At 45.2% G+C, this 25,495-nt stretch overlaps 1 protein-coding gene across 3 annotated transcripts in view; it reads right to left on the minus strand.

The window, feature by feature from the left end:
- LOC146060500 (uncharacterized) overlaps positions 1 to 25,495 on the minus strand; it is a 334,626-nt gene that overhangs the window by 169,410 nt on the left and 139,721 nt on the right. For all 3 annotated transcript variants that reach the window (XM_083173757.1, XM_083173756.1, XM_083173755.1), the window contains 4 exons: positions 24,051 to 24,166; positions 18,629 to 18,660; positions 8,829 to 8,926; positions 8,108 to 8,279 (listed from right to left, as the gene is read on the minus strand). In XM_083173757.1, coding sequence (XP_083029883.1) covers positions 8,108 to 8,279; positions 8,829 to 8,926; positions 18,629 to 18,660; positions 24,051 to 24,166 — 418 coding nt within the window. The remainder of the gene's footprint in view (positions 1 to 8,107; positions 8,280 to 8,828; positions 8,927 to 18,628; positions 18,661 to 24,050; positions 24,167 to 25,495) is intronic.

Raw genomic sequence — 25,495 nt, forward strand, 5'->3', positions numbered from 1 at the left:
TTTTTTACATGACCAAAATAAGTGTACTATATCTCCACTTTCCTCTATACATCTCCAGCATAAATCTGGCTGATCTGGGTAGAATTTGTGTATCTTTGAGGGGGTCAAGTAAGTGTTATAAAAGATCTTCATATATCTCTCGATATGTAGATTTGATCTTGACATCCCCCATACATCTTTAAACAATTTAGACCATTGTTCCTCCTCTAGTGAGAATCCCAGTTCCCATTCTCATTTTTTTTGGTGTATGGTTTTATTTGTATAATTTGCTTTTAGTATTATTTTATACCATCTCGCAATTCCTCCTCTTTTCCTAGATAGTCTTATTTGAGCTATTATTTCTCTCTTTATTGTGTCCGCTATAACTAAGTCATGGGGAAAGGATTTTAACCAGTATCTAATTTGCAAATATTTATAAAAGTCAGACGTTTTTATGTTGTATTTTTCTTTAATTTGAGTAAAAGACATTGGGCGGTATTCAATGAGGCTGATTCGCCATGTTTTTATGGCGATTTTGTGCTGTAAGGCGAATTTTTAACTAAAACGGTGAATCACCCTATTCAATGACCAGATGGCGAATACATTTCAAGGTTTTTTTCGCCATGATTCACCGAGTAGCAATCGCTTTCTTTTTATGGTGAAGTGGAATGTGAACTTTTAAAATAAAGTGTTTTGTTTTTTACATTTGGTGTCAAAAAATCAGGAATTTTATTCTGAGGAGGGGCATGCTATTTTTTTTTTTACACAGACCAGCCAGCAGGGGGCCGGAGCCGAGACGCTCATTAGATATTCATATATTCACTTCACCCGATCATTACATATGCATGATCGGGTGTAGTGAATATACCCGTCCCCTGCTGGCACCCCCGGGGGGCAGCCTGTGCTGCCTGGCACCCGGGGAGCCCACCTCCCCCCCACAAACGTTCTGGGGCAGGCAGGGAGACTTCCATCTCCCTGCCTGCCTCCGTCCTCAGGCTCCCTGCGGCGTCCGCCGCAGGAGCTCAAATTCGCCGGTCAGGGGCAGCGAGCCCCAGACTCGTTGAATACTGGAGCCGGCGAGGCTCCGGAACGCGGCGGGCAGTGGCGAATGTGCAGCGAATCCTAAACAGGATTCGCTGCACGTCGTCAGTATTCTCATTGAATACTGCCCATTATCTCCCCGTTTTCATATAGATCGCCTATAATTTTAATTCACATGTTTTTCCAGTTATTTTCGGCTTATGTTATTCCATACATACCGGTTGAATTCTGAAGTAAATCTCTGTATCCAATATTTAGGGAGAAGTCTGGGTATTGCCCTAAAGAGATATAATATTTTTGGCAGGAAGAGCATTTTTAAAGCCGCAATCCTTCCTAAGTATGTTATTGTTAAATTACCTTTGTGTTTTTGAGGGTGAAATGTGAGTGTCTGTGTGACGGATCATATTAATGTGGAGTTTTGCTAAGAGGAGAACCAGGGACCACCACCTACATTATATGAGCATAAGTCCAGCTTTTCAGTCTGGGCAACCGACCAGATCCCATTACTTAACAATTAGGAAACTTAGTAGAGTTCATTCTCTGTGCCCCATAGCAATGGAACCCCCTGCACCCATTATAACTATGCCCATGATTATGTGAAAGAATGATTTCACATATTGGGCCTAATTTAAAATTAAATGTAAAGTGCAATATTAGCATAGACACAAAAATGCATGTGTATAATCATTTATATGGCTGCTAAACTATACTTACAATTTAAAAGTGGGCAAATCTTCACAGGGTGTGATTGGCTTTTGTTTCAATGACCTTAATGTGTCAAAGTGGCATACGTTCTACATTGTCAGCACTGGGCTGTTTGCACTGCAGGGGGTACACATTTTGTTTTATGTGGACATAATTCAGCCCCATGCTCAAAAGATAGCAGTAGTTGTGCTGGGGGCATGCGGTTTATTTTAAATAATTTCTTTTTTTTTTTTTTAACACTACTATGCCCCGTGCTATTATTTATGAGGGGCAGCATGTATTTACCAAAAGGGCCAAGCATCCGCTGAATCACAACAGATACACATCATTACAGACAATACATGTGCGCATGCAAAATATGGAAATATGTGTTTTATATATATAAAAAAATAACAGGGCTATGTTCAAAATACAGGCAAGATGAAGTTGCCACCCGGCGACAAGAACAGCGATACGGGAGGGTTAAGTTTTGGGAGGTGAGGGTTAGGGGTAGAGTAACAAAATACTTACCGGTATGTATCGGGGTTCTAGCCATCTGGATAATGCTGTCTATCTTCTTAATCCCGATTGCCAAGATTTTGTATCCAAGCCAAATAATAATACTGCAAACTGTTTGATTATTGTATTTTTTCAAGCCATGTGCCTTGACCCCACCAATAACTACTCATGAGGAAAATAAAATGTACTTAACTAAAAATAAAATAGTGTAATAAACCATATAAACTATTTGAATAGGAAGAAAGTGGTGCAAAATATTAAAGCAGTTGTTTTTCCAATAAAGAGATAAGAGATGTAGAGGTGGCTTGAGTGCACTTGTTTTTTTTTTATTATTTTGTTTAACTTTGTGTATTAGGCTTTGGATTTGGAATATCCTAGATCAGTGTTCTCAAACTTTTCACGACACCCTACAATGTCATGGCACCCTAAGGTGCCCTTACATTTCTGCAACTTCTCTGAGCCAATCCCCCTTGAGCCACCCACGTGCGGTACTTTTGCATTTGATATATTGCATGCAATGCCATATACCGCTGCCAGGAGGTTGTCCGAGTTGAAGGTGGGATGTGCAGGCAGGTCCAATCTTCAACACTGATGCGCACGGGCCACATATCTGATCAGATGTCATACACATCTAATATGCCCACATTTCACCGAATTTCTGTCACAATCGGGTGAAAAGTGGCCAAATCTAACAAGTGTATGGCCAGCTTAATACCCAAAGATTCTTATTGAGAAATTCTGCAAAAAATGTAAATTAAGTAAACGATTCTTACTTGTCATTATTAGGGTTAGTTACAGGGTTTTGCACATCACACTGACCATGCATAATTAGATTTTATCCTAGTCTCAGGGCCGGTGTAAGGCTTCTCAGCACCCTAGGCAAAACTTCAACCTAAGAACCAATTATATACTCTGTGGGGAGTATATATAAGGGCGCCTGTTATATGAGTGGTTTCTTAAAGCTGCTGCTTGGGTAACAGGGGTAGTCAGTCCCTGTTGGGGACTAGGACAGATGATGCAAAAAGAAAAAAGTGGAAAGCAGCGCTTGTACTACAATGAAGAAATACACAATTGATGGATTAAATTAAGAAAACAGCAGAAAGTCCCGTGTGGACAATCCTTAGATGGTGTATAAAGATCAATCCACTTGATTAATTGATTAATTGATCTTTATACACCATCTAAGGATTGTCCACACGGGACTTTCTGCTGCCCACTCCACCCTCCAGCGGTTTGTGGTGGCCCCGCTTTAACTAGAGAGGACCATTGGGCACGAAAGAAAAATCTCTACAGAACCCTCCAGCGGCCTAAAAGATACAAGCCACCGCACATATAGGCCCTTATTCTGATCGGTGCGGATATTCCCGCATTCTTACGGTGCGGTCCGCACGCCACGGTGTTTTGCCGCGTGCGGCCATCGTCCGTAGAAACGCCCACGTGTCCTCCGCATTCGGACGGACTCACTCTTTAAGAACAGGGCGTGTTTACGGACGACATACAAAGCATGCGTGTGCGGGAGAAACACTCCGATTCGGCACGGTATTACAGAGTATTACAGAGTATGCTCGGGAATACCGCATCCGAACGGGAGCCAAGCGGTGCTACCGCACGTAAGCGGAGTATTTACGCCAAACAACCCACTATGAAGTATCTTCTGCTATACATCACATGACCCACTTATTCAATTACCTATCCTCATAAAAAACTTCTTATTTTGAATTGGAATCAATTAGATGCCAATATATCCTTACAAGCATGCCTAACACATGCATTGCACACATTAACCCTTACAGCAATTGAAGTGCAATGGTTTCAATTAAAGCACTGACAAGCGTCCTATTAGTGAGTAATGAGTAAAGGAGTCGATTCTATTGGGTTCAGGTGTTAATGCTTGTAGTCATTAGGCGTACGTTCGCCTAGCGCATGAACGAGTGGTGTCCGCAAAGCAATAGTACACTTGTGGACACCGCACATTTCTGCCCTTTTTGATCGCGTGCATTCGGAGTGGTTTCCGAATGTACGCCCCCCAACATAAGTGTACTCCCCCGTGTCCGCCCATGTTTCCGCCCCGTTTTGCCCACTTTGAAACTACGCCCATGTGTCATTCCGCATGACGCCCATAATACGCCCCTATTTCCCGAATGATAGCGGTGAACAGTTCTGGACGGGATCTGGCCGAACTGGTACCGAGTCAAGGCGTGGCACATGCGCGTTGCGTTCTCCACGCATGCGCAGACGCCGTAAACACGCGATCCGAAAGTATGCGGTAAAGTCCGCGTCAATCAGAATAAGGGCCATAGTGAGGACCTGTTACCCCCCTTTCCCACTCCATCTTGGAGCAGTGTCTTTTTGGATACCAACCATTGGGCAAAGTGCACTTACCCATCATTGAACCCAACTTCAGCGTCCATCCTGAGAGTGAGATACCTCCCTTTTACATATTTTCCCATTTTATTGTATTTCATTGCCTTATTGTTACAATTGCATTTATATATGCTAATGTTTTAAACTGTATTTATATAAACTTCTTAATTTAATCCATCAATTGTGTATTTCTTCATTGTAGTACAAGCGCTGCTTTCCACTTTTTTCTTAAAACTTCAACCTACTCCAACCCTCCCCACCAAAAAAAAAAAATCATGTGGTCCTCCCAGCCCCCTGGAGGCCCTCTGCACCCTCCCCTTTGCCACCCAAAGAGAGTACAAGGAGGAGGGGGCAGCAATGTAGGGAAGTATGTCTCAAGGGAAAGTATGGAGGTGAGTTATTAGAAGTTCCACAGTCGCCACCTGCATTAAGTACAACAAGGATCCTCATAGGAGGCCTTGATTTTTTGATATGCAGACTTGGTGGCGCCCCCCCAGATCCCAGTGCCCTAGGCAGATGCCTAAAGCTGCCTAATGGTTGAGCCGGCCCTGCCTAGTCTACCAACCTGTGGCAACCCGGGAAGTGGCCTATGGCACCCAATTTGGAACCACTACCTAGATGACGCTAGGATAGGCCTTGCTGATCTGCTCTGCTCAGCCACAAAGTACACAGAGAGTCAAGGTCTGGCCTATCAAAAAAATCAGCCTTACAGAGACGCAAAACAAACCTGCCGGTGCTGCTGTACTGAGCCCTATTTCTGTTCCAGATGACTATGAAAGAAAGTCCCATAAATTGTTAAGACTCCAAGTAAATATTTATTATCAGTTACTTTACAGATAAAATTTCATGGCAGACCACACTTATGGCTCATCTTATTAAAATGGGAAGGTGTTGTAATGGGGCAAAAATGGGTGCGGATGGTAAGGTCTACAGCTGGGTGGGACCAAACTGGTCTTAGAAATCTACCAGCGGTCCACTGGTGCCGAGGTGTAATCATTACTAACTGTCACATTTTGAAGCATGCTGCATTCATTCCTATTATAGATCCACAGGTTGCCTGAAAAACTAGATCTTGAAGACAGGTTTGGCCACCCCTGGTCGACACCAAAAGATCGACATTTACAAAAGGTCGACATACATTAGGTTGTCATTGACAAAAGTTTGACACAAGCAAAAGGAAGACATGCAAAATGTCAACATGTGAAAAGGTCGACATGGACCCCCAATTAGTGTGGTGTGTACCCTCTACACTGGCCATGCTTTGGGCATTTTACTGTTCCCAACTGTAGTCCACATGTGAAAAACCTGTGTAATTAATATGTCTCCAGTTTTAAAGGGATGAGGTGGCAACCCTAGTGGTGACCTAGTGCATGTTGACCTTTTGTCAGTTTCACCAAGTGCATGTCATCCTTTTGGAGACGACCTATGCATCACCTGGAATCAGGCAGAAATAGTATATTTAGTTTTTTGTCATTCTTATTTTAGTTCAGTACATTTTTGGACTATTTAAAGAGAAAGCTATTGTCCACTATTGTTGGTGACTGCATCTACAAACTAGAAATTTCTTATAACTTCTCTCCTTTCAATCAACAAAGAAAAGAACAATAGGGTGCAGGGTGTGTTATGAGTGGAGACCAAAATAACTACAAATCTGTGCGCTCCAAAAAAATCACTCATAGATTTGTGTTTAGCACAGTGGCCATAGGTGTGCGCAGCCCATTTTATTAGGGGTGCACCCTCAGAGGAGTGTGTCTAGAACCACTGATTAGGCATATCTAGCATAGCCCATTGGGTGTGTCTAACACCGCCAATCAGGCGTGTCTACCATCATCTATTGGCACTCGCTACAATATAAAACATCTCTCAGCCACACCATAATCTCCTGCCTATTTCAGTTTTAATCTCTTTATTACTCTGTGTACATGCACATATAGTCAAAAACATATATGGATAGCACAGGTACGTAGTGATATGACAATGGTCTAGTACAATTAACAATGCAAAACACACAATCAGTGCATCGGCTTCAGCACTGATGCCTTAATGGTCCTGGTCTGAAATTACTTTGCTGTCTCTCCGTTGTGCTGTGCCAAGCTCACACGGCTCGGTCTCACACCCAGCGGGAGGAGACGGACTTATTGTCTCCCCCTCCGAGTACTAATTGTGAGACCCCAGGGGTGTCCTGGCAGCTAACTCCCCTTCCCCAGTGCTGACCCCAGCCCACACCAGCTCCAGTGCTGATCGTGAGACTAGTGAGGAAAATTACATGGCGGCTCCCAGTGCACCTCCCCATCATAACCTTAACACACACACATACCCCCAGAACCATAACCCTACCCCTCACATAACACCTGTCTGGTCCTGCCTTCTACTCTAGAAGGGCCCAGACAGGTCTAGTTACACCCCAGTCAGGATGGCAGAGAAGCAATCTGATCACTTTGCACCACACTGGGGGTTATTTATAAAAATTGCTCAACTTTCAGCTCCTACTGCAAAATCTGACTTGGAAACAACATATTGTACATATTGCACATTTGCTCCTATATTTTTGTTAATACAAATATCTCATAACAACAAAATGAATGCATTTGTGGAGGACCAGAAGATTGCTCACGTCAAAGAAAGGAATTGTATGAATTCAGGTTGTTGTCAGCAAAGTGCAAAACATACTGTATAAGGCACAGAAATTTCCAACATTAAACTACAGCTGAAGTTACAGATAGACCAGATCAGTTATACCAAGTTATGCAATTTAAGGGGTACTCAATCCAGTTTCTGACATTATTAGGTCAAATGTCATTCAACCTATTCAAGGTCAGGTCATTTCAAAATATATTCCGCCAGTCAGAAAGTCCATTGGTAAATTCCAACAGTCGGAAAAGGCTGCGGATTCGACAATCCAGCGGCCATTTACGACAATACAGATTCGGCACCATAGGGAGGAATCTGTAGCAGGCAAGTCCTGGCAATTGAATACTGACTTACTTGAATATCCCCCTTAGTAGCTAATCAAAAATTATTTCTCAGTGTACACACAAGAGTCTTTTCTGACTCCAAAAGCCGCCCCACCACCACCAAGATATATTGGGTTACATTTTTTGAGTGAGTTGTTATGTTCCCATAGCAACCAATAAGATTTGAGCTATAATCCTCTAGAAGGTGCTGGATAAATGATAAATCCAACCTCCGATTTGGCCCTCCTCCCGGCGGTGGGGAACGGGGTCGCATGCGATACATTGCATGTGAAAGGACTGCATGCGATCCTGCCACCCAGAATGGTCCCAGGCGGCTCAGGAGGAGTAGTGTATGGCCACCTTAACAATGCTCCTCACCATAATGTGGTTAATGTAACTGTTTAATGTGCCAGCAGACACTAGATGGTGGTCAACAGAGCAATTCGGGCCGCACATCCTCTGATAGTGATATAGTGATATTACTATTATATTTTGCCATCACTTTGACGGGCTGCTAACTAATATGGTGCAACTAAGACCCATATTTATTATTAGGTACAGCTTACCATTAAACTGTATATGAAACATAGTTAATTCCTTTGTTGTGGTTTCATTCTTCCTTCCACTTTTCAAAAGATGAGGCTTAGACAAACTTGTTTTGGAATGTAAATTCATGCCTCCATACTGTATAGAAACCATTAGTGCCACAGCCGTAGGATCGAAATCTTTTAACCAGGACTGTTAAAGAAAGATTTTATTGAAAAGAAGCATTTACCAGTAGATATGAAAAAAAAAAAAATAAGATTGTATTTAACCCTTCGAGTGCAACAATTTTATTAACCATAATGACCTCTAAAGTTTACCTTATATAGGAAATACAATCTTTTTGGAAACAACGTTTTTTATTTGAATTTATATAACAAATGTGAGAAACGCTGGAATGCTTTTTGTAGATATTTTGCACATTTCTCATAGGATTAAATGTCTTAGGGGGGTAATCGATCTTTGCCGATATTTCCCAAAAGGGGAAATAACAGCACTCACCTATTAAATATTGTCATTAACGAAAGCATTAAGGGTAATCAGATCCAACTTTTTAAAAAGTTGGAATTTGTCAGAAAAGGCCATGAATTGTCGAATTCACAACATTGCATTCCGGCTGTCGGGTTACTGTCAAACAGGATGAAAACGGCCTGGGATTCCGACTGTCAGGATGTTCTGGACAGTCGGAATGCAGGATTAAATATCTTCCTTAATGTCTTAAATATATTTACTATTTGAACTTACAGTTGAAGAATGATCAGTATTTTCTATAGGAATGATTTTCAACATGATATCCTTTGTACCAAAAGACAAGAGTTTTCTGACATTACTTGAATTCTTATCTGTAGAAACACGTAAAAAAAAAAATGTAAATTAAAATTATAAGGCCCCAAATTTTAAAATCACAATGTGTTTCATCAAGTCAACAAAGCTTAGTAAATCCTTTGATGCATTGGTTCCAAAAATAAATATGCGAATAGGCCCAATGTGAATAAAAATGAATGTCAGCTTTGGCAGCATGTAAATGTCAGCACTTAGCTAAATATAATGGAGTTCAATGGGAATGATCACGAAGTAGACAATTGTAAGAATGAATTACATTAGAAGAAATAAATTGAACATAATATAGTTGAACAAGGGATCTTTTAAATTTAGAGCCATGATACATGTCTCTGTGACAAAGCAAAGCTGCAAGTTTGACCTTGACTCTCACAGAATCAGACGGTTTGGTATTCTGCCAAGTATCATTAGTATGTGTGGTATAAAACTTAACCTAGATATTTTGACTTCTAAACACATGTTGTTTTCTTCTTGTAATAATTGTAGTGCTGGTCTGCAAATTGTATGATTTATTGTGCATTATCTGCATTGTGCAATGTATATAAATAATGCTAAATGTTAGAAGATACTATAACCAGGGCCGGCGCCACCACTAGGCAGCTTTAGGCATTTGCCTAGGGCGCTGGCCACTGGAGGGCGGTACTGAGCTGCTGGAGGAGGAGCAGCAGCAGCAGGAAAGCTCCGACCAGAGGAGAGCAGAAAGTAGAGAGCAGCTGCCAAGCCTGCCCAAGTACTATTCATCCTCCCAACAGGGGGCAGCAGGTGAGTCGTACCCCAGCCCCCCCCCCCCCCCCCTGGAGCCCATTGTGCTGGTCAGCGAGTGCACGGTAATCCACAGCTGGCTCCTGCCACCCCCCCATGCTGGTCAGAGGTAATCCGTCCCCCCACCCCCACCCCCAATGCTGGTCAACCGCAGCATCACCCGGCACCAAACCCCCCCCCCCTCGTGGAGCGACGCAGCAGCAGTGGGCGCATCACATCACCCCCACCCCCCTCATGGAGTGTGAGCGCTGGGGCACCCTCCCCTCCTCCCGCTTGGCGCCTGGGGTGTAACAGCTGTATAGGTTTTCCTAAATGAACCTGCATTTGCATACCAAATTAGGTTACAGTGTTTGGCTAGAAAACACTGTAGCATCACATTTTGTATGTAGTAACAGTCGCAGTTACATACAGAATATAGGCATGCATTGTATAATTGAAAAAAAAATTCTAACAACGCTAAAATGTATAAATGTATAATTGCCATACCATAAAAAGATAAAAGTAATGTCTTTAGCTCTTTTTTGACTATATGTATATAGCCAAAAACCAAGTCCGAGGTCAAGAGTGCTCTGGAGCAGGTTTTCATCCAGGATGTCTCTGTACATTGCTGCATTTATTTTTCCCTCTATCCTGACTAGTCTCCCAGTTCCTGCTGCTAAACACATCTCCACAGAATCATGCTGCTGCCACCACCATGCTTCATTGTAGGGATGGTATTGGCCTGGTGATGAGCGGTGCCTGGTTTCCACCAAACATGACACCTGGCATTCTCGCTAAATAATTAAATCTTTGTCTCATCAGACCAGAAAATTTGGTTTCTCATGGTCTGAGAGTACCTTAGGTGCATTTTGGCAAACTCCAGGTGGACTGCCATGTGCTTTTTACTAAAGAGTGGATTCCATCTGGCCACTCTACCATACAGGCCTGATTGGTGGATTGCTGCAGAGATGGTTGTCCTTCTGGAAGGTTTTCCTCTCTCCATAGAGGAATGCTGTAGCTCTAGCAGAGTGACCATCAGGTTTCTGGTCATTTCCTGGCTGGGGCCCTTCTTCCCTGATTGCTCAGCTTAGACGGCCGACCAGCTCTAGGAAGAGTCCTAACTTCTTCCATTTCCAGATGATGGAGGTCACTGTGCTCATTGGGACCTTCAAAGCAGCAGGTATTTTTCTGTACCCTTCCCCAGACTTGTGCCTCGAGACAATCCTGTCTCGGAGGTCTACAGTCAATTTCATTTACTTTATGTTTGGTTTGTGCTCTGACATGTAGGGGGACATTTACCAAAATGGATTCGTAGAAAAAAGGTGTATTCGTAGGGAGAAATACACCTTTTTTTTACGAATTTGTATTTTCGGGATTTACAATCCCAAAAATACAACAAATCGTAGTCCTAAAGATGGAACATTCGTATTTGTATTTACAAATACGAATGTCTACACCATCGATAGAATACGACAGAAATCACCATTCAAAGAATGGTGGTTTCTGATTTACTAAGCAGCCGTACTGACAATACGGCTGCTTAGTGGTGTGAAACACCCACGCAAATACGACAGGAAAATAGAACACCATTTTCCTGTTCTATTTGCTTTAAGCCTGCACGGATCAGTCAGATCCGTGCAGGCTTCAGTGTAAAAAAATAGAAAAAAAAAATAAATTAAAAAAAAAAACGGCGTGGGGTCCCCCCCACAGCCGAAACCAGCACCAGGCTGAAGGAGCCGGGGCCGGTAATTAAAAATCAGGGAACCCGACAAATAGGGGTTCCCCGATTTTTAACAACCAGCCCCAGGCTCCTGCTCTGGGGCTGGTTCCCAAAATACGGGGGACAAAATGACTAGGGGTCCCCCGTATTTCAAGAACCAGCCCCAGGCAAAACCAGCCAGCGGGTAATGCCACAGCCGGGGGGAGACTTTTTATGCAAGTCCCCCCGGCCAAAGCATTAACCCTACCGACCAGTCAGCCTGGCCAGGGGCCCTGGGGGAGTGGGGACCCCCCCAATAAAGGGGTCCCCCCCCCTCCAGGACTTACCTGACCAGGCTGAAGCCTGGTGCTGTCCTCGATGCCCCTGGGCGGTGGGCATCGAGCTGATGGTTTTGTGTAAAAAATAGAATAAAAACCATTGTTTTTTACTGTGGCACTACAAGTGCCAGCAAGCCTCCCCAGCAAGCTGGGACTTGGATAACCACAAGTCCCAGCCTGCTGGGCATTAAAGGGCCCGCTGGGTCTTGTAGTGCCACCGTAAAAAAAATAGTTAAATAAAACACACTGACACCCGTTTTAAATAAAAGTTTAATACACACATTACATACATACTGATACTTACCTTTCTTGATCCCGTAGGTAGCCCTGGTCCTGATGTCCTGTGTCGTCCTCCAGGTCCATGTCGGCTGTCTGCGTCGTCCTCCAGGTCCATGTCGACGGTCCGTGTCGTCCTCCAGGTCCATGGCGGTGTCCGGGTCCGAAGAAATCCATGTTGGAGCTGTGGAAGGAAATCCTACTCACCTGTTCCTGCGCTGAAGAAGTCTTCTCTTGATCCGACGTAGTCCAGGTAATCTTCCTGCTGTCGCCGGTCCCCGCTGTCTGCGCTGTCTCTGCATCGCGCTGAGGAGAGATGCTGAAGTTTCATATTCGGCGCCTCTCCTCAGACTGAATTCTATTGGCCGCCTAGCAGGCCAATCAGGAGCCGACTTTCTCGGCTCCTGATTGGCCTGCTAGGCGGCCAATAGAATTCAGTCTGAGGAGAGGCGCCGAATATGAAACTTCAGCATCTCTCCTCAGCGCGATGCAGAGACAGCGCAGACAGCGGGGACCGGCGACAGCAGGAAGATTACCTGGACTACGTCGGATCAAGAGAAGACTTCTTCAGCGCAGGAACAGGTGAGTAGGATTTCCTTCCACAGCTCCAACATGGATTTCTTCGGACCCGGACACCGCCATGGACCTGGAGGACGACACGGACCGTCGACATGGACCTGGAGGACGACGCAGACAGCCGACATGGACCTGGAGGACGACACAGGACATCAGGACCAGGGCTACCTACGGGATCAAGAAAGGTAAGTATCAGTATGTATGTAATGTGTGTATTAAACTTTTATTTAAAACGGGTGTCAGTGTGTTTTATTTAACTATTTTTTTTACGGTGGCACTACAAGACCCAGCGGGCCCTTTAATGCCCAGCAGGCTGGGACTTGTGGTAATCCAAGTCCCAGCTTGCTGGGGAGGCTTGCTGGCACTTGTAGTGCCACAGTAAAAAACAATGGTTTTTATTCTATTTTTTACACAAAACCATCAGCTCGATGCCCACCGCCCAGGGGCATCGAGGACAGCACCAGGCTTCAGCCTGGTCAGGTAAGTCCTGGAGGGGGGGGACCCCTTTATTGGGGGGGTCCCCACTCCCCCAGGGCCCCTGGCCAGGCTGACTGGTCGGTAGGGTTAATGCTTTGGCCGGGGGGACTTGCATAAAAAGTCTCCCCCCGGCTGTGGCATTACCCGCTGGCTGGTTTTGCCTGGGGCTGGTTCTTGAAATACGGGGGACCCCTAGTCATTTTGTCCCCCGTATTTTGGGAACCAGCCCCGGAGCAGGAGCCTGGGGCTGGTTGTTAAAAATCGGGGAAACCCTATTTGTCGGGTTCCCTGATTTTTAATTACCGGCTCCAGGCTCCGTCAGCCTGGTGCTGGTTATGGCTGTGGGGGGGACCCCACGCCGTTTTTTTTTTTAAATTTATTTTTTTTTCTATTTTTTTTACACCATGCAGCCTGCACGGATCTGACTGATCCGTGCAGACTGCTAGAAATAATTCGTATTAGCAGCCGTATATACGGCCGCTAATACGAATCATTACACCATCGGAGGGTTACAAAGCAGTCGTATATGACTGCTTTGTAACTGATCCTCCGGAACACGACTTTGCATACGACTTAAACAGTCGTATGCAGTCGTAGGGAAACTACCAATACGAAAAACTAGGTTTTTCATATTGGTAAATTTCCCCCGTACTGTCAAGTGTGGGACCTTATATAGACAGGTGCATGCCTTTCCAAATCATGTGCAATCAACTGAATTTACCACAGGTGGACTCCAATTAAGCTGTAGGAACATCTTAGGGATGATCAGTGGAAACAGGATGCACCTGAGCTAAATTTTCAGCTTCATGGTAAAGGCTGTGCATACTTATGTACATTATTATTATTATTTATTTATTAACAGTTTCTTATATAGCGCATACATATTACACAGTGCTTTACAGAGAATATTTGAACATTCACATCAGTCCCTGCCCCAGTGGAGCTTACAATCTATATTCCCTACCACATGCGCACTCACACAGACATTCTAGGCAGTGGTGTAGCTAGGTGCCACGGCGCCCGGAGCAAGGGCATGTTTCGTGCCCCCCCAATTTGTAGTAGGTTAGGCTCCTGCGCAGTGAAAAGTGGGCACGGACCAACATTATACCACACACCGTAATGCCCATTGCATATTTTAGTGAACTTTGTAATTCCAATTACACATAAGCCCACACATGATGCCCATGACATACTATATAACACTCCGCAATGCCCAGGACATACTATATAACACTCCGCAATGCCCACGACATACTATATAACACTCCGCAATGCCCATGACATACTATATAACACTCCGCAATGCCCATGACATACCATATAACACTCCACAATGCCCATGACATACCATATAACACTCCGCAATGCCCATGACATACCATATAACACTCCGCAATGCCCATGACATACCATATAACACTCCACAATGCCCATGACATACCAAATAACACACAGCAATGCCCATGACATACTATATAACACACCGCAATGCCCATGACATACTATATAACACACTGCAATGCCCATGACATACTATATAACACTCCGCAATGCCCACGACATACTATATAACACTCCGCAATGCCCATGACATACTATGGAGGTTATTCTGATCGGAGCGGCCAAACGTGCGTACGTTCGCTATTAACGTACGCTAGCCGTACGCGGCCGTTAGGGTTAAGTCCACCCACAAATCAGCCGCTTACGTACGGGCAGAAATACCGTGGAAGGGGAGTGGCGTACAAATGAGCGTACAGCAACGTACGCGGACGGCCCAGCCCTTGCACTCCGACAACAGGCGTACAACTGAGCGTACGGCGCCGTTTACGGACGTCTCTCGCCCGTCTTCCCACCGCCCTCTTGCGGAGATCTGAGCGTACGCCAGCTTGCGCGGACGGGTCCCTATTGTTTTCAATAGAAAACTCAGCTTATGTCACCGCTCGTGAGAGTGAGCGTACGTCCGTGTACGCTGACATACCCTTCATATATATGGACCTGCAAATCTTGCCTTTCAACTATAATTATGAAAATTAATTAATTGATTGAATTAATTAATGTGCAAAATAGTGGTCATGGGCTTAAAACATTGCTGAAACATCCTTTGTAGGTGTTAGATGTGGTTTATGTTATTGTATCATAAATACAAAACCTATGTTTGTATTAGAGTGAACACGTTGACACATGTCGACTTGCGTCGATTGAGTGTGCTACTGTGTAAAGTCTATGAAAGCACGTAGTGAATGTGTATAACTGTTTAGCAAATACCTACCTTAGCATATATAAGCAGGTCTTAAAAAGATTCTTACCTTAAATTAAACAAACCTTTAAATGTGGAGAAGTATAGAAACATAAGCTTCCAATGTGTTTGCGTGCTGTGTGTGTGGCTTGCAGGCAGTGAAATAATGGTTTGGACTTAATAGACTGCAGCATTGCTTATTACATTCAGGTGTATGTGTTTGAGTAGGAATCAGCGTTAATTAGCAAACTCAGGCGCACGCTGGCATGCGGTATCTGTAGGGGTGGTTTGAGATGGCGGTTGGCAGCCGCCTGTTGTGTCCGAAATGAACGGTGCCTTAGTCGATCGTGCGGTAGTAGCACCGCTCATTTTTGGTGCACACCCCCGTGTACGCCCATATTTACGCCCATTTTCCCTCATTATTTCGGCCGCTCCCCTCATCACGCCCCTATGCCGCCCCCAATGCCCGTACACTCGCGTACAGGTTTTTTCGCACGTAGAGACCCGTCCGTAAGCGTTGTGGAGTGGTCGCGCCTGCGCATTAGCGAATTTACGCATGCGCAGATCATGAAAAACCCCGGGACGTACGCGTACGGCCCGGCCGCTCCAACCAGAATAAGGCCCTATATAACACTCCGCAATGCCCATGACATGCTATATAACACTCCGCAATGCCCTCGACATACTATATAACACTCCGCAATGCCCACGACATACTATATAACATTCCGCAATGCCCATGACATACAATATAACACTCCGCAATGCCCATGATATACCATATAACACTCCGCAATGCCCATAACAAACCATATAACACTCCGCAATGTCCATGACAAACCATATAACACTCCACAATGCCCATGACATACCATATAACACTCCACAATGCCCATGACATACCATATAGCACTCCACAATGCCCATGACATACCATATAACACACCGCAATGCCCATGACATACTATATAACACACTGCAATGCCCATGACATACTATATAACACTCCGCAATGCCCATGACATACTATATAACACTCCGCAATGCCCATGACATACTATATAACACACCGCAATGCCCATGACATACTATATAACACTCCGCAATGCCCATGACATACTAAATAACACACCGCAATGCCCATGACATACTATATAACACTCCGCAATGCCCATTGCATACTATATAACACACCGCAATGCCCATGACATACTATATAACACTCTGCAATGCCCATTACATACTACTGTATATAACACACAATAATGCCCATTACACATTTGACACATAAGTGCCACTTACCTACATGCTCAATGCCAGGGGCTTCATGCTCGATGCCAAGGGGCTTCATGCTCGATGCCAAGGGGCTTCATGCTCGATGCCAAGGGGGACTGAATTTGCTTGTTGCCAAGGGGGACAGAACTGTGCAGCGGCCTGCTCCCGGCCGCTATTTTCAATTCAATGCACCGCCGGTGGTGTGCAGCAGGGAGGGAGGGTGGGAGCGGTAGCACCAGCTGAAGTATAACGGAGGCTAGGTGCTTTAATATAGGGATGTTGCATGAACGACAGAAGTGATGAAACAATGCTGTAAAATAAACCTTATTTATTAAGGTACTGTAATACAGGTTGTAAAAGATGGCAGGATAATATACTGAACATTTGTGAAATGATAAAAGTCAATAATATAAGTCTCTATTGAAGAAGATGATGGATGCTTGACAATTGAAAGAAGTATTGCTGGATTGGTTGAAGAATTGGATGATTGGTTGAAAGATTGGATGATTGGTTGAAAGATTGGATGATTGGATGAAGGATTGGATGGTTGGATGAAGGATTGGATGATTGGATGAAGGATTGGTGATAAAGTCTGGGAGTCCTTGCTGAGTGTGATCGTGGCTGCTGAACCAGAAGTAACCGTGGAGATTAACCGTCAGGAGTTAGGATGAAGATAATACCCCTTTGGGGGGCTAACCTTGTCCAGTCCGTATTGGCGGCAGAAGGTTCCTTGGTGTACAGGTAGGCAGTAAACGATCGGCAGGAGAAGAGAAGACTTTCACCGGAGGCACAAGAACTGTAGTATTACCACAGACAGCCAGGAGTGAACAATGATGTTAAAGCATGGACATCATTGTACTGACTGCCGGTCTGTCTGTCTGGCCAGTCAGTACTTAAGAGGTGAGCTGTGCGGCTATTGGTCAACCACTTGACAGGCGGAGCCGCACAGTATTGGATGGGGAAACCAAAAAGATGGCGGCCGCCAGCGGAGGCGACAGAATCAAGCCGGCATTGGATGTGCGCAGCTGTGCAGTCTGCCGGCGTTTCCAGCCGGGGCCTAAACTGCGTCCTGTGCCCCCAGGCCACTCCCCACAGTGTCCGGGAGAGAGATGTGCTGCTGCTTTGTAAAATTCATATCTCCCGCTGGACCGCTAGTCAATAGGCGCTTGCGGTCCAGCAGCCACCAGTTGATTGGCTGCTGGACCTCAAGCGCCCATTGGCTAGCGGTCCACCGTGAGACGTGAATTTTACATAGCAGCACGTCTCTCCCGGACAAGGCGGGCAGGGGAGCGGGCGAGCGAGCTGGCGGTGCCGGCATAGCTCCGACACCATGCTATGTTCCGGCGCCCGGAGCGTGTGTTCCGCCGGCTCCGGGCTTGCTACGTCTCTGATTCTAGGGTAAATTTTTGGGGCACCAATTAGCCTACCAGTATATTTTTGGATTGTGGGAGGAAAGCGGAGTACCCGGAGGAAACCCATGCAAGTACAGGGAGAATATACAAACTCCGCACAGTTAGAGCCATGGTGGGAATTGAACCCATGACCTCAGTGCTGTGAGACAGTAATACTAACCATTACACCATCCGTACTGCCCTACATGTACATGTGATTTCTTAGCTTTTTATTTCTAATACATTTTGCAAAATTCTTAAAAAATCTTTTTTTTTAACACTGTCATTATTGGGTACTGTATTTAGAATTTGTTGGGCAAAAAAATTATCTATTCCATTTTGGAATAAGGCTGTAACATAAGTGGGAAAAGTGAAGCGCTGTGAATACTTAACGGATGCACTGTATTGTGATACTTTCCATTTTTATCATTATAGCATGGATGTTTTTCTTCTAAAATATTTATTTATTTTCCACCATAAACCAAGAAGTCATCTTAGCATAAATAATGCCAATATATTTGATAATTCCATTTACAGCCATGAGCAAAATGCTGAAAGGCATATTACTATATACCAAGGCAACATCTATATAGACTTGTAGCACATATGATAGCTTTCATTCATACAGTTTCATAATGTACAATGTTCAAAACAGAGAAAATTGTGTTTCAGTATTATCATCAGACATTACATACCTTGGGGCCTAGGAGACAGATCACGGACTTGCCTGCACATTAAAAAACATTAATTAGTTTGTTTTAATATTTTTATTTATTTTTTACTGTTGAACACTGCTTTAAGCAATACTTCTGATGAAATTCCAAATGTAATTACTTATAACTCAAACTTCATTTTTCATTTTTAAACAAAATAAAAAAAGCAGAAAAATACATATAAACATACAGCGGCATCCATAAAAAGTCAATTTGTCTGTGTTACTAGTCAAACAAAACCAGGGGCCAAATGTAATGGGGTGAGAGTTTCAGAAAGTGAGAGATTTTGGGAGAGTTTTTCCATGTTTTTTAAAGCAGCAATCAATTACATGGCAAAATCAACCTGGTTTTGCCATGTAATTGATTGCTGCTTTAAAAAACATGGGAAAACTCTCCCAAAATCTCTCACTTTCTGAAACTCTCACCCTATTATAGTGCGTACACACTGAGCTATTTTCCCCAAAGAGCAAGAGATTTTCAGGAGGCGAAAGACTTTGCTGAAAATCTTTCATATAAAAGGCTATTTACATAATGGGCAGGGTTTGTATTCCAAGGGTGGGAGCAGGGGCCATTTTATTCAGTGCATTTCTGTTCTAGGGGCCTGATTCAGAACTGATCACTGGGCTGTGTATATTCGGAGCCCAGCAAACAGGTAAACGCTACCTGACTCTGCTCCGACTGGGCAAAATCCCGCCCATGTGCACAACTACAATTTAATTTGCCACCGTGCACGTAGGGAGAAATCCATTCACCTTACCCAGCAATGTATACATTACCGCCACAACAAAATATACATTGGGGGGCAATGGCGGTGGTAACATATACATTGTTGACCTGCGCCGGCAGTGTATACATTAACGGCATAAAAATATACATTGATGGCCAGTGGCAGTGGTCTCATATACATTGCTGGTCTGCTCCAGCAGTGTTTACATTAATAACTATTATCACTATACATTGGTGCGCAGCAGTGCTTAAAGTGGTGAAATTCGCTTCCCTGAATTATGTCACAGCCACACAGTCAGGAAAAGAATAATGTGGCCACATAATACCACCCCTGATTCAAATGATGCCCCACAGTGCAAAACAACCCAACACCTAATGAACATTTTGTGCCAAAAATTTTAGGGCATGGCTTTATGGGACAGGGACACAGAAATGCACACAGTAATGCCAATTACACATTATGCCACACACCGTAATGTCCATTATACTATATGCCAAACACGGTAATGCCCATTTCACAATATGCCAAACATGGTAATGCCCATTTTTTATTATGCCACATAAGTGCCGCTGACATACATGCTCATTGCCAGGTATTACATTCTCAGTGCCAGGGGTAGCATGCCCAGTGCCAGAGGTGTGCACTGTGTGGGAAAGGAGACAGCAGGGCAGAGCGGTGGGAAACCCGGATGTCTCAGAACAGGTCGGTCCGTCCGTCCGTCCGTCCGTCCGTCCGTCCGTCCGTCCGTCCGTCCGTGGTGCGGCTATTTCAAATGACTTGCGAGCCAATTGGTGCTCGCGGCCCGGCAGCTCCTCATTTGTTGCCGTCCCGCGAGCTCTGATTGGCTCACGAGCCGTGAGTTGGCACATACAGATGAATCTTGTCTTGTCTTTGCTGGATCGCCAGCAACATGGCACCGCTATCTGACTGTGACACGCGTGCGTCCCCCACGCACGCGCGTCACAGTATCCGGGCGACGGGGCGGCGAGGCGGACGCATTACTGTCCGCCTCCCGCTCAAGGGGCAGGGGGTTGACCCGAGGAGGCTACAGGGGGTGCGGTCGCCCGGTGTGGGCACCGGGCGACCGAGGGCAGCACCGTCAGAAGGGGACGCGCGCGCGTCCCCTTCCGGCATACAGATGGCGGCAGGGCAGGGGATGGCGATGGCGACGCCATCGCCATCCCCTGCAAAGATGAATCCCGCTACATCTGTAATTTTAAAATAGCTACGCCCTGGACGGATGGAGCTGCTCTGAGACATCCGGATTTCCCACCGCTCTGCCCGGCTGTCAGCTGTTTAGCGATGCGGACGGAGGCGGAACCATTCCACCTCCAAAATAAAATTGATGGAACGCCGTTCCGCCCAGTTCCTGCTCACTTTAACCCTGGTGGGCAGTGGTGCCCATAATGTATACATTGCTGGCCTGTGTCAACAATGTATATATTACTGGCTTGTAAGTAACATTGGTGGGCAGTGATGCCACTAAAATATACATTGCTGGCATGTGCCAGCAATGTATATATTACTGGCTAATTCATAATTATTTGTGGGCAGCAAGCAAATTAATAATCATTGGTGCCCAGTGGTGCCAATAATATATACATTGCTGGCCTGTGCCAGCAATGTATATATTACTGGCTTATAAGTAACATTACATTGGTGGCAAGTGGTGCCAGCAATATATACATTGCTGGCATATGCCAGCAATGTATATATTACTGCCTTAAAAATGTAACATTGGTGCCCAGTGGTGCTAGCAATATATACATTGCTGGCATATGCCAGCAATGTATATATTACTGCCTTAAAAATGTAACATTGGTGCCCAGTGGTTCCAGCAATATATACATTGCTGGCATATGCCAGCAATGTATATATTACTGCTTTAAACATAAAACATTGGTGGCCAGCAGTGCCCCCTGCTCTCAGTGCTCTGTGTTAAGCATAGCAGGGGGGGCGGAGCCAGCAGAGAGTATTGCCGGGTGAGGGAGAAGTGCTCCGTGGTGAGCAGGAGGGCGGGACAAGCAGACAGGCAGGGACTCGGAGCAGGATGCATGGAGCCGGCGCAGCAGCACTTGGACAGGGTGAGTATTATGACAGGCGGGGGCAGTCGGCGGGGCGGTCCGCCGGGCAGGCGTACACACATGGCGATGATGGATGAAAAACCATCCATCATCGCCACATCTGCTGGTAAAACCAGCAGATGAACCACTTTCCTAGCGATGATGCGGGAGCGCGCATCATCGCTAGTCGGCAATCTCAGGGGCATACACACTGGGCGATTTTCGGCCGAAAATCGCTCAAAACTGCTGTTTTGAGCGATTTTCAGCTGAAAATCGTCAAGTGTGTATGGGCCTTTACTCAACTGTGTATAACCAAAAATGTCAGTAGTCCTTTGCCAAAATCTCTGAAAGAGGATTGCTTCTCATTGTGTGGGGTGAAACATGCACATGTATCACACAGACACTCACTGTATGACTGAAGGTATGGCACTGACCAAGTATAATGCCTGGGTCTCTAATTTATATTGCCTGGTGCCAGCTCTGCAGTGAGGGCAGAGAAGGTATTTGTGCTGCTGGTCTGCTTACTGTTATTGGTGTTCGGTGGCCAGCTGTGCTGCAGCAGGAAAAAGGTGTCCCTGCGAGAGGCTATTAATACTTTGGGCCTTATTCTGGTTGGTGCGGTCCGTTCCGAATTCTTTCGGACGGCGATTTTTAGCTACCTGTGCATGCGTAAGCAACGCAATGCGCATGTGCAAGGCAGTGTCTTCGCACTCGTTCTCAGCAATACCGTCTACAAATGTCCACGGAACTCCCTCGGGAAATATAGGCATAATATGGGCATCATGTGGGCGTGTATAAGGGCGCGGTTTCAAAGTGGGCGAAACTGGGAGTAAATCTGGGCGTAGACGTACGAGTGTACAAACATTGGTAGGCGTGCATTCGGACCGGACACCTAGCGCAAGCGAACCAACACGGCAGAAATCTTCGGTGAAAACAAGCAGCTTTCACTTCTCGGAGGGGACTGGTTCATGCGCTAGGCATTCGGATCGCCCAATTAGTACGCCCGCACCTTAAACACTCGCAGCTGAGTACACTACAATCCACTCCTCTAGTCATTAGTGATTAATTAAACACTTTTCACAGGTTCAATTGGACCCATTGCTGGCTAAATGGGCCAATACAAAATACTTGAATATATGCTGCAAACACAACTTTATTGTTGGTATCTGGCCCATATTTACACTGCACTCAATGGACATAACTCTGTTACCCAAATCTATATGTAAATCTGCCTATTACATTAGTGTGAAACAGCACACATGTTTGGAAAAAAATATATTTAATAAATAATAATGTGAAATTATAACATTTTTGCACCATGTTAGTTTGCACATGGGAACATAAGGGGAAATAATATAAAATGTGTATCAAATTTTACACATAGCCACAGTAGAATCATTAGGAACACACAGGGCCGGTGCGAGGCACCGGAGCACCCCAGACGAGTCGGAGTGGGGGCGCCCCGGTGCCCGGGGGGTACCTGTGTTATAAAGCTGGCGGCTGGCACTGTTCATATAGCTGTCGGCGTCCATGCAGGTGCTGGAGCGGGCAGGGGTGTCGTCCGTGCCGCAGGGGTACCTGCGGCGCTGTCACTGGGTATAAAGCTGCTGGCGGCGGTGTTGGGTCCCTGCAGTGAATAGAGAATAACAAGCGCTATGCGCGAGCGGCGGTGCGGGAAGCGCTTCTGATTTTGAAAACACTTGCCGCACGCTGATAGGCTGAATCTCAGCCAATCAGCGTGCGGCAAGTGTTTTCAAACCCAGAAGCGCATCCCGCGCCGCCGCGCGCATAGCGCTTGTTATTCTCTATTCACTGCAGGGACCCGACCCCGCCGCCAGCAGCTTTATACCCAGTGACAGAGCCGCAGGTACCCCCGCGGCACGGACGACACCCCTGCTCGCTCCAGCACCTGCATGGACGCCGACAGCTATATGAACAGTGCCCTAACCCTCCATGCTGGGGGTGAGGGGCGAACTGCCGCCCTCCAGGTGCCCTGGGAACACATCAGGTGGCAATTAGGAAGTAATTGATTAGATTTAAAAATAGTATATATGTTACGAGGTATCCTAATTGGATAAGTGTGTCATGTTGCTGAAGCATGATTTCCGAATAGATTACTGAGGTTTGGACAAATACACCAACTCGGTGCGTACGTCCAGCTTCTCATCCGTTCGGACACAGTAGGGACCGTGCAAACTCTGTGAGATCCGACCGCACAAAGACGTGTGAATGCAGTCTGAAGACACTCCCTCTTCTTAGAAAGTCCCCACGAACGGATGCGGACGACCTGTGGGCGTGTGTTCTTGGAATGTCCGCCGTGCATTGCATTCTGCTATTTCTGAACGAACGCGCATTTCCAAAGAGTCAACAAGAATAAGGCCCTTTGTGACAGGAGCCACAGTGTGCACACACAACACCTACCAGACAGCCCCAGAGCCTGGAGAATGTGCCCCACAGTAGCTGCGCAGTGCGCATTGCTGTGGGAGGTCACCATTAGCCCAGAGCAGGGATATCACATGCAGCTTACACCCCTCCATCCTGGGTGGCCTGTCCCCCTGAATCTGCCACTGATTCTGTTCATATATATTTATGTAAAGGTCCATAATTGTATTACCTTGTATTCAGTTGATTCATTCCAGGAATATCTGCAAGTAATCCTCCTTGTTGTAAATGCATCCAGGCCCTTTGTATATCAGCAGTTAGTAAGTGATATCCATCACTCAATAATGTCTAAAAAATAGATTTGTAGGAGTCAAAAAGACTAGAGAATATGAATAATTAATAAAATAAATATTCTGTGGTATCAGTGGTACGAATGATGCCCTCGGAAAATGACCTGAACTACCATTTCCTAATGCTGATGCTATCAAACAAACTACAATGCTTAAAAAAGTCTACATTAATTACACTTGAAATAAAAATGATGAGTATACTGATTATTAAAGCCACAATCATTTTTCACAAAAATTAGTCTGATAAAATAACCAGAAAATGTGGACTGTTGAAGAGACACAAATCAGATAATAAGATAAATAAGCAGGGATCACTGACATCCTCTATTACAGCAGTTCTCAAATTGTGGGTCCCGACCCCAAAGTGGTTCCCGACCACCACAGCATGGGGTCACAACTCCATGTTGCTGACCATCAGGCTAATGTGTCTGAGGAGGGGGGACAGGGGATAACTCATTATGTTCTCTATTTATTCTGGTTGCCCTCCTGGGCATTTGCCTTATGTCACGTCCCCTCCTTTCTCATTAGTGGGTTTCTCCAGCGTTACGCTGAGTCTTTATTTTGGTCTCTGTCTGGGTGATACCCAGTGGCGATATTCTTAGTGTTTCTTGTCTAGTGTGTCTAATATGTTGTGTGCCTTTGGTGTGGTGTATTTTCTCTTTTGTATGCCACTCGGTCGCCGGTGGTTGGCGACTAGGTCACTGGCGCTATTAGCAGCGTTAGTTAGTTTTGGCAAGTTTGGGAGAAACTTGGGATATACAATCATTGGCGCAATAAAGAATACTTAAAGTTTTTGTGTTCGGACTCCTCCTTTTGAAATGCAGTTGTTCTCAGACGGGTAAGGATCACCGGATCATGGAGTTTCGTGCAAGGAAGAATATAGAAATAAAAATTTAATTTCTGTGATATAAACACTCTAATGAGTGATGCTTTTAGTGTAAGGATAAGTTGGGTCCCACTGGGTGTACCGAAACTGACGTAGTTTTTAATGGTATCCCTCCTATAAAGGTTTCTTTTGCACTGTCCTGGGGACTCAACTTCTCAACGTGAAAACTCCTTTTCGTATTTGTAAGATGATCAGAATATTTTCATTCGTGCTCGGCAAAGAAGATAAGAATGGTGTCTGAGATTTACAGTATACCTGTATATTCTCTTTCTAAGTGTATGTGGGGGCTGTACAAACAATGAATTTTGACAGCGAACCTCACTTACATATATAATGAGTGAAAAACACATGTAAAGGTCATGTCTTGACATATCTTGATAAAGGTAATTTGGACCGAAACGCGTAGATCCTGTCAGAGGAAAGTGAGCAGCCACACTCCTG

This window comes from Crinia signifera, chromosome 2, assembly GCF_055691185.1.
Source record: "Crinia signifera chromosome 2, ASM5569118v1, whole genome shotgun sequence".
NCBI classification, from domain to species: domain Eukaryota; kingdom Metazoa; phylum Chordata; class Amphibia; order Anura; family Myobatrachidae; genus Crinia; species Crinia signifera.